Source organism: Coregonus lavaretus (genome assembly GCF_964263955.1).
Source record: "Coregonus lavaretus genome assembly, contig: HAP1_SCAFFOLD_340, whole genome shotgun sequence".
In the NCBI taxonomy this organism is placed as follows: domain Eukaryota; kingdom Metazoa; phylum Chordata; class Actinopteri; order Salmoniformes; family Salmonidae; genus Coregonus; species Coregonus lavaretus.
Genome location: NW_028166140.1, coordinates 145,998 through 156,550, shown reverse-complemented (window position 1 = coordinate 156,550; position 10,553 = coordinate 145,998). Strand labels below are relative to the sequence as shown.

At 45.3% G+C, this 10,553-nt stretch overlaps 1 protein-coding gene across 1 annotated transcript in view; it reads left to right on the top strand.

Moving 5' to 3' along the window:
- The first annotated feature begins 8,025 nt into the window (after window positions 1-8,025).
- The window catches only part of LOC311115026 (sorting nexin-30-like), a 55,669-nt gene continuing 53,141 nt past the window's right edge, over window positions 8,026-10,553 (top strand). Inside the window, exon 1 of the mRNA XM_084190243.1 lies at window positions 8,026-8,318. Within this exon, the coding sequence (XP_084046369.1) occupies window positions 8,166-8,318 (153 nt within the window). The 5' untranslated portion in view covers window positions 8,026-8,165. The remainder of the gene's footprint in view (window positions 8,319-10,553) is intronic.

The window sequence follows — 10,553 nt, the reverse complement described above, 5'->3', positions numbered from 1 at the left end:
AGTTGAGACACTTACTCATTCAAGGGTTTTTCTTTATTTTTTTACTATTTTCTACATTGTAGAATAACAGTGAAGACATCAAAACTATGAAATAACACATATGGAATCATGTAGTAACCAAAAAAAGTGTTAAACAAATCAAAATAGATTTTAGATTCTTCAAAGTAGCCACCCTTTGCCTTGATGACAGCTTTGCACAGTCTTGGCATTCTCTCAACCAGCTTCATGAGGAATGTTTTTCCAACAGTCTTGAAGGAGTTCCCACATATGCTGAGCACTTGTTGGCTGCTTTTCCTTCACTCTGCGGTCCGACTCATCCCAAACCATCTCAATTGGTTTGAGGTCAGGTGATTGTGGAGGCCAAGGTCATCTGATGCAGCACTCCATCCCTCTCCTTCTTGGACAAATAGCCTTTACACAGCCTGAAGGTGTGTTGGGTCATTGTCCTGTTGAAAAACAAATGATAGTCCCACTAAGCCCGAACGAGATGGGATGCCATATCGCTGCAGAATGCTGTGGTAGCCATGCTGGTTAAGTGTGCCTTGAATTCTAAATAAATCACTGACAGTGTCACCAGCAAAGCACCATCACACCTCCTCCACCATACTTCACGGTGGGAACCACACATGCAGAGATCATCTGTTCACCTACTCTGCGTCTCACAAAGACACGGCGGTTGGAACCACAAATCTCACATTTGGACTCCAGACCAAAATGACAGATTTTATTTATTTTATACATTTGCAAACATTTCTAAAAACCTGTTTTTTGCTTTGTCATTATGGGGTATTGTGTGTAGATTGATGAGGAAAAAACCTAATTTAATTCATTTTAGAATAAGGCTGTAACGTAACAAAGTGTAAAAGGGAAGGGGTCTGAATACTTTCTGAATGCACTGTATATACTCCCACTATTCTGAATATAAACTCACCTACTATTCTTAATGTTACTGGAGTTCCCAGTCTATAGTCCGTATTCTGATTGTTCATGTATTCAATAAAAACATTGCAAAGAAAAAGCCATTCATGTGAAGACCAGGCATCTGTTAATATTATAGTGATAGCTAAGCTAGCTAAACTGTGTTCATAGTTCCATGTTTTAATGATATCTAAGCTAGCTAAATGATGTTAATAGTTCCATGTTTTAATGATATCTAAGCTAGCTAAATGATGTTAATAGTTCCATGTTTTAATGATATCTAAGCTAGCTAAATGATGTTAATAGTTCCATGTTTTAATGATATCTAAGCTAGCTAAATGATGTTAATAGTTCCATGTTTTAATGATATCTAAGCTAGCTAAATGATGTTAATAGTTCCATGTTTTAATGATATCTAAGCTAGCTAAATGATGTTAATAGTTCCATGTTTTAATGATATCTAAGCTAGCTAAATGATGTTAATAGTTCCATGTTTTAATGATATCTAAGCTAGCTAAATGATGTTAATAGTTCCATGTTTTAATGATATCTAAGCTAGCTAAATTATGTTAATAGTTCCATGTTTTAATGATAGCTAAGCTATGTCAGTTCAATGTTATAACCTCTGGATTTGCCAATCCCCAAATGTTGGTGTTGTTGACTTGATCTTTATTTTATTATGCCTTAATGTATAAAAATGTTACAAAAACAACAACTAATTGTCTTTCACTTCTTTTTAAATGATGTACGCTGTACTGTTACCACACACAGACTGAAATAATATGACCCTTATCTTCAACAAACAATGAGACCTTCTTCAAAAAGAGAGAAACTTGCAACAAAGAGTGTGTTGTCACTTTGCTCCGGGAGGAAGTTTCCCCAGGGTACAGGTCTAGGACCAGCTTCCCCTCCCCCAATCCTAGCCTTAACCAGTAGTGGGGAAAATGCTAAACAGGTCTAGGACCAGCTTCCCCTCCCCCAATCCTAGCCTTAACCAGTAGTGGGGAAAATGCTAAACAGGTCTAGGACCAGCTTCCCCTCCCCCAATCCTAGCCTTAACCAGTAGTGGGGGGAAATGCTAAACAGGTCTGGGACCAGCTTCCCCTCCCCCAATCCTGACCTTAACCAGTAGTGGGGAAAATGCTAAACTGACCCAGGATCAGTGTCTAGGGCAACTTCACCCTACACCGCTGGTCTCCATTAGGGGTGTGAACATTTAAACGTTAAAACGTTTTTCAAACGAAATTGGGATCCTTAAAGTTAAGAAAAATCCCTAACTGACCCCCCCCACCAAATTTTCATCACAGTGCAGTTATCACAAAACATATTTTTCCCCCCCGTGTAATAGCCTAACTATTTGATAGGCTATAAAGGCCTGGGCCTAACTATATGATAGGCTATAAAGGCCTGGGCCTAACTATATGATAGGCTATAAAGGCCTGGGCCTAACTATATGATAGGCTATAAAGGCCTGGGCCTAACTATATGATAGGCTATAAAGGCCTGGGCCTAACTATATGATAGGCTATAAAGGCCTGGGCCTAACTATATGATAGGCTATAAAGGCCTGGGCCTAACTATATGATATGCTATAAAGGCCTGGGCCTAACTATATGATAGGCTATAAAGGCCTGGGCCTAACTATATGATAGGTTATAAAGGCCTGGGCCTAACTATATGATAGGCTATAAAGGCCTGGGCCTAACTATATGATAGGTTATAAAGGCCTGGGCCTAACTATATGATAGGTTATAAAGGCCTGGGGAAAGATGTGTAATAAAACCAGAGAGGAAGAGGTGAACTTCAGGCTACTTTGGTGAATTTGCAAGGTACAATCAAGACATTGCGAGATACAGATTACGTCTGGTTCTTCCTGTCCGGCCCTTCCCCTCTATCTCCCTCGCGCTGGCTCACCTGCTCTCTCTTCACTAACGATGCCTGTTCATTCTTTGCTCTGTTGCATGCAGAACATCATAGCCTATTGGAAGTCAAGGAGTCGAGGAATCAATTATTTTGGAGTCGACTCTCCACCACTACATCACCGTAGTTAACAGTTGGAAAAACGGCAAAGGCAAGCAACAGCAGCAAAGTCCTGTATGGCGATACTTTGAGAAGTTTAAATGAGAAGGAAATGTTAACTTTGTGAGGTGGAATTGAGGTACAGTAGTGGTAGTACAGGTGCAATGCTTCACCATTTGAAAGGGGACGCACCGTGAGACCCAAACCATCTGAAAGGGGACGCACCGTGAGACCCAAACCATCTGAAAGGGGACGCACCGTGAGACCCAAACCATCTGAAAGGGGACGCACCGTGAGACCCAAACCATCTGAAAGGGGACGCACCGTGAGACCCAAACCATCTGAAAGGGGACGCACCGTGAGACCCAAACCATCTGAAAGGGGACGCACCGTGAGACCCAAACCATCTGAAAGGGACGCACCGTGAGACCCAAACCATCTGAAAGGGGACGCACCGTGAGACCCAAACCATCTGAAAGGGGACGCACCGTGAGACCCAAACCATCTGAAAGGGGACGCACCGTGAGACCCAAACCATCTGAAAGGGGACGCACCGTGAGACCCAAACCATCTGAAAGGGGACGCACCGTGAGACCCAAACCATCTGAAAGGGGACGCACCGTGAGACCCAAACCATCTGAAAGGGGACGCACCGTGAGACCCAAACCATCTGAAAGGGGACGCACCGTGAGACCCAAACCATCTGAAAGGGGACGCACCGTGAGACCCAAACCATCTGAAAGGGGACGCACCGTGAGACCCAAACCATCTGAAAGGGGACGCACCGTGAGACCCAACCCATCTGAAAGGGGACGCACCGTGAGACCCAAACCATCTGAAAGGGGACGCACCGTGAGACCCAAACCATCTGAAAGGGGACGCACCGTGAGACCCAAACCGTTGCCGGGAGCAGCACAGCGGAATTTTATGCATTTTGTCTTTATCTTGGAAAACCTATTAAAAAATGGCAGTTTAAAAGTTAACAAAAATTCTCAATTTGTCACATCCCCAGTCTCCATGGTGATGGAAGGTCTAGTGGCCTCTGGAAGAGAAGAAACAGCTAAATGGCTAAAAGTACTTCAACGCCAGCGGGTGGCAGTCAATTTCATATCACCTCTGAACAGAATATCGACTCCATATTTCAGTTCATTTCCCGACGATTCTACATGTTCAATCGACGCCGTTCGTCGACGTCCAACAGCTGATCTGTAACACACCATTGCCAACTGCTGCTTGTAGCCGTTGGTCTTTCTGCTGTTGTTTCCTTAAGGTTCTGTTATTCTGCTGTTTACATTTAAGTCATTTAGCAGACGCTCTTATCCAGAGCGACTTACAGTTAGTGAATACATATATATATTTTTTTAATTTTAATTTTTTCATACTGGTCCCCCGTGGGAAACAAACCCACAACCCTGGCGTTGCAAACGCCATGCTCTATCAACTGAGCTACATCCCTGCCGGCCATTCCCTCCCCTACCCTGGACAACGCTAGGCCAATTGTGCACCGCCCATGAGTCTCCCGGTCGCGGCCAGCTGCGACAGAGCCTGGATTCGAACCAGGATCTCTAGTGGCACAGCTAGAACTGTGATGCAGTGCCTTAGACCACTGCGCCACTCAGGAGACATGTTGTTTCCTTAAGGTTCTGTTATTCTGCTGGAGGAGGAGGAGGTGGGTCTAGTCGTGGGAGGATGAGGTTCCCGAAGGAAGAGTCTTGAGTGATGAAGAATCCAGAAGAGTGAGCATGTGCGTGCTAAAACAGGAAGGTTAGCTACACATTATGTATGAGAACAAACAAACAACAGTTTAAAGGATGGAAGTGGAAAGAAAGAAGAACAAATGGAGGGAAAGGGTCAAAAGGTTGAATCAACAGACCCCCCCCCAGACAGACACCCCCCAGACAGACACGCCCCAGACAGACCCCCCCAGACAGACACCCCCCAGACAGACCCCCCCCAGACAGACCCCCCCCAGACAGACCCCCCCCAGACAGACACGCCCCAGACAGACACGCCCCAGACAGACACCCCCCAGACAGACACCCCCCAGACAGACACGCCCCAGACAGACACCCCCCAGACAGACACCCCCCAGACAGACACCCCCAAGATAGACACCCCCCAGACAGACACCCCCCAGACAGACCCCCCCCAGACAGACACCCCCAGACAGACCCCCCCCAGACAGACACCCCCCAGACAGACACCCCCCAGACAGACCCCCCCAGACAGACACCCCCAGACAGACCCCCCCCCAGACAGACACCCCCCAGACAGACACCCCCCCAGACAGACACCCCCCAGACAGACACCCCCCCAGACAGACACGCCCCAGACAGACACCCCCCAGACAGACACCCCCCAGACAGACACCCCCCAGACAGACACCCCCCAGACAGACCCCCCCCAGACAGACACCCCCCAGACAGACACCCCCCAGACAGACATGCCCCAGACAGACACCCCCCAGACAGACACGCCCCAGGAGAGCAAAGGGCCTGTTTAACTGGAGACTACTGTTAACAGAAATGCATGGACTAAGTTTGAAGTTGGTTCAGTTCATAATGTACTACGTAGTCGTTTTCTCTACATCATAAAACACCCATAACTTTTTGAATGTCCCCGGGACCACCCATACGTAAAAATGTATGCACACATGATCCTCTGTAGCTCAGCTGGTAGAGCACGGCGCTTTGTAACGCCAGGGTAGTGGGTTCGATCCCCGGGACCACCCATACACAAAAATGTATGCACCCATGACTGTAAGTCGCTTTGTATAAAAGCGTCTGCTAAATGGCATATTATTATTATTATGTCCAAACTCAGAATCAAATTGGATTCGCAAAAATAACATGGTCACTGCGGTAGAACGTCTATTTTGATTGATCAGGTAGTGGACTAAACTGGTCATTGAGAAGATGCTCTCAAAATGACCTGTAGGAGATACGTTTCTGAGGTGAGCAGGACAATTATGAGATGGAGTTACATCGGAATGCCACCAGGCCGCAAGCAAAGTCGGGAGAACAGGAGTATTGGGACACAGAAAGGTGGATTTCTGAGGATGAACGGAGGGGAAAAGAGGAAGAGGAGGTTGAAGAGAATGAGGAAAGCTTTGAGTTGTGAGGAGGAAGATGAAGAGCTCAGAACAATGGACATGATAAAGAAGAATCTGGTCCAATAGGAGTGACATTTTTTTGAGAAGGTGGACCCTTGCCTTTTGGCGGATCCATTTGTGGTTTCAGGGTGGGTGGAAAAGGAGTTGGGTGCAGTTGAATCAGTGAAGGTAACCTGTAGTGGACTTGTGATATTTCTTTGTGTTTCTTCTGACCAGAGGGAGCGGGCACTCCATGTCACGCAACTTGGATCAAGATCTGTTTCTTGCTTTGCTCTTAGGAACAGGGCACCATTGAAAGGAGTGATTTCTGGGGTAGCGTTAAGTGTGGAGGTGGGAGCAATTGAAGTTGAAGATTCCTGGTGTTTTTGATGCTCGCCGTTTCGTGCGACGCAGATCCGGTGGTGAGCATGGTGAGACAGAGGAGTCACTGTCAGTCCTTTTGAGTTTTGAGTCGGAGTCTTTACCCGACAAGGTCATGTTAGGATATATCAGTTATCCTGTTAGTGCTTTTGTGGCGAATCCACTGCACTGTTTCAGGTTGCAATGTTTATGGTCATGCCGCAGGAGTGTGTATGAGGGAGATTCCAAGACGTGGGAAGTGTGAAGGAGGGCATGGGATAGAGGATTGTGTAGTTACGGTGGATAAAGTTGTGTGTGTCAACTGTAGGGGTGCACATGTTGCTGGGGATCGGAAGTGTCCGGTGCGAGAGAGGCAGGTTGAGGTGGCCAGAGTCAGAGCAGTGCAGAGGGTGTCGTATGCTGAGGCAGTGAAGAGAGTAGAGGAGGATGGGTCAAGGGTCAAGGGTGAGGAATCCTGAGAGGATCCCTGTGAATAATAGATCTGTGCCAGCAGAGAGGAATAGGCCAGTGAGTGATATATGCTTCAGTAAGGTTGGCTGCTTAGCGTTTTACAGCAATGGTTATCAACTGTACCGCAGAAATGGAATGTAAATCACGGAAAATAGATGTTGTGGTGGCAGCTGCAGAGAAGTACTTGGGGGTACGAGATTTGACTTCAGAAGAGCTACAGGGTGTGTAGAGTGGTGGTGTCCGGTCCTCCCAGGCCGTTGGCATGGTGCAGGATCAGATAGGGTTAAAGCAGTGGAATAAGGTGATGGGATTTAATTAGTGTAGGGTTAGTTGGTAGGGGAATTAAAATATATGTAGATTTTTATTTAAATTTTTTCCTGGTTCGCCTTTCCCATCACAAAGTGTAATAGATTTATACTATAGTTCAGTTGGTGGCGGTAAAGCAACATATTGGATACCAAACGCCATTAAACCTCACAGAAGAAGAAGAAGAAGAAGAAGAAGAAGACTAAACTCCACAGTGAAGGAAGTTTAATAATTAGGTAGCCATTTCAGATGTGTCCATATAAACAGGACTATTAGGGAAATCGTTCTTCTTGCAAAGCATGTAAACGTTTTGAACTAACTATTATATTAATCTGACTATCTCCGATTTGACAGCTCCAACGCAGTTACACCACTGAGGTATAAATAACTGTATTTCAAGCGATGCGGATTGAATAGAGCCCTAGGACTCGGCATCAGCAAGCCGCACAAAACGCTCTGGACGAGAGCTATCTGCTATACTACCCCGCCTTTTGCTACTTGATTTACCTGGTGCAGGCGATGCCATGTCAGAAAGACTGGTTGCAGCCTAAACAATATGAAACATAGAGCCAGCTATCACAGTGTTAGCTAGCTAGTTAACATTTGCACTGGGGACAGACGAATTGACAAGGGATAGCAGGTGTTTCAGATTTCCCCCATCGTTCAAATAGCAACACAACTATCACAGATAATCGTATGTTTGACTTCAACTGAACTACTTTGCTAGATACAGAAACAAACACCGCTAAATAACTTTTTACTCTGCTCTTGTGTATCAACAAAAGTCACGTGACTGCTCATAGTGTTATTACTTCCGGTAGTGTTATTGTACTTCCGTGACTGCGCGGTGCAAGTCAGCTGACAGCTGTGTGGTTACAGCTAGCGTGTCCAGCATTTGATACACAGGATTGGAAATAATCACAAAACAACCTATCATTCCAGGCCCAAAAACGAAAATATTTCCCGGCAAATCCGTTAGCGGATTCCCCTCGCTTGCACAATGAGTGCTGGCACCCCTAAATCGCTAGCATCGTCGGGGCAAAAGCCCATTCAGGAGATCTGCCATCCGCTCGGAGCCGAGGAGGCAGCGGCAGCCGGAGTCCTCACACCCAGTCCAGATATCGGAAACACCACTGGCAGCATCGGAGGGAAGGTAAGAGAGATATAGATAGCTAGATAACCTAACTAAATAGATACTTTGGCCCTTATTCCATACTTTCATGTGCTGAGGTAGTTTTGGGATGATAGATAATCTAATTTAGGGCATTTCCATCTAAAAGGACACGAGCGCCAACGAATCAAATCAAATGTTATTTGCCACATGCGCCGAATACAATGCAGTTTTAAGAAAATAAAAAAGTGTTAAGTAAAAAATAGATTAAAAAAAATAAAAAGTTCATAGGAGCATGTCAAATGAAACCTAATTGTCTATATATATTTTTTTAGAAATTAAGTCATATATACTTTTTTCAACCATTTTCCGTCCTAAAAATGAAGAATAAGCAAAGGCTTTGATTTCTGGTCAAACAGACGGATAAGGGGTCTTAGACAACATCTACCAGAAAAAGTCTTAAAAGCTATTAGAAATACATCAAATCACAATAATGTTGAAGTAAAGCCCCCTGCCAACTAATATCTACACTTATATTTAGTTTTGGAGAATTTTTTGGCCTTCTGTAAATTGAAGAAACTGCCTTGTAATTTTGTTACCAAAGACCCACACATATCATTAAGATATTTTCTAATATCATGAGGAGGGAGGATAATGAAAGTTAACAGAAGTAACAAGTAAAGGCAGACCTATCCATTAGTTAGTTGTTTTTGAATTATTAAGTGATTCAAACTCGTAATTCTGTTACCAAATCGGTAATGGAATTACTGAATAATCCATTTTGGAATTACTGCAATTGAATACTCAATGGGAAATCACAGTAGTCAAACCACAGTTGGGTCTCCTGCTACTGTCCTCCTGCTACTGTCCTCCTGCTACTGTCCTCCCTTCCACTGGTATACTGTTATGTTCAGCTCATAGGGTCTCCTGCTACTGTCCTCCCTTCCACTGGTATACTGTTATGTTCAGCTCATAGGATCTCCTGCTACTGTCCTCCTTCCACTGGTATACTGTTATGTTCAGCTCATAGGGTCTCCTGCTACTGTCCTCCTTCCACTGGTATACTGTTATGTTCAGCTCATAGGGTCTCCTGCTACTGTCCTCCCTTCCACTGGTATACTGTTATGTTCATCTCATAGGGTCTCCTGTTACTGTCCTCCTTCCACTGGTATACTGTTATGTTCAGCTCATAGGGTCTCCTGCTACTGTCCTCCTTCCACTGGTATACTGTTATGTTCAGCTCATAGGGTCTCCTGCTACTGTCCTCCCTTCCACTGGTATACTGTTATGTTCAGCTCATAGGGTCTCCTGCTACTGTCCTCCTTCCACTGGTATACTGTTATGTTCAGCTCATAGGGTCTCCTGTTACTGTCCTCCTTCCACTGGTATACTGTTATGTTCAGCTCATAGGGTCTCCTGCTACTGTCCTCCTGCTACTGTCCTCCCTTCCACTGGTATACTGTTATGTTCAGCTCATAGGGTCTCCTGTTACTGTCCTCCTTCCACTGGTATACTGTTATGTTCAGCTCATAGGGTCTCCTGCTACTGTCCTCCTTCCACTGGTATACTGTTATGTTCAGCTCATAGGGTCTCCTGCTACTGTCCTCCTTCCACTGGTATACTGTTATGTTCAGCTCATAGGGTCTCCTGCTACTGTCCTCCTTCCACTGGTATACTGTTATGTTCAGCTCATAGGGTCTCCTGCTACTGTCCTCCTTCCACTGGTATACTGTTATGTTCAGCTCATAGGGTCTCCTGCTACTGTCCTCCTTCCACTGGTATACTGTTATGTTCAGCTCATAGGGTCTCCTGCTACTGTCCTCCTTCCACTGGTATACTGTTATGTTCAGCTCATAGGGTCTCCTGCTACTGTCCTCCCTTCCACTGGTATACTGTTATGTTCATCTCATAGGGTCACCTGCTACTGTCCTCCCTTCCACTGGTATACTGTTATGTTCAGCTCATAGGGTCTCCTGCTACTGTCCTCCTTCCACTGGTATACTGTTATGTTCAGCTCATAGGGTCTCCTGCTACTGTCCTCCTTCCACTGGTATACTGTTATGTTCAGCTCATAGGGTCTCCTGCTACTGTCCTCCCTTCCACTGGTATACTGTTATGTTCAGCTCATAGGGTCTCCTGCTACTGTCCTCCTTCCACTGGTATACTGTTATGTTCAGCTCATAGGGTCTCCTGCTACTGTCCTCCCTTCCACTGGTATACTGTTATGTTCAGCTCATAGGGTCTCCTGCTACTGTCCTCCTTCCACTGGTATACTGT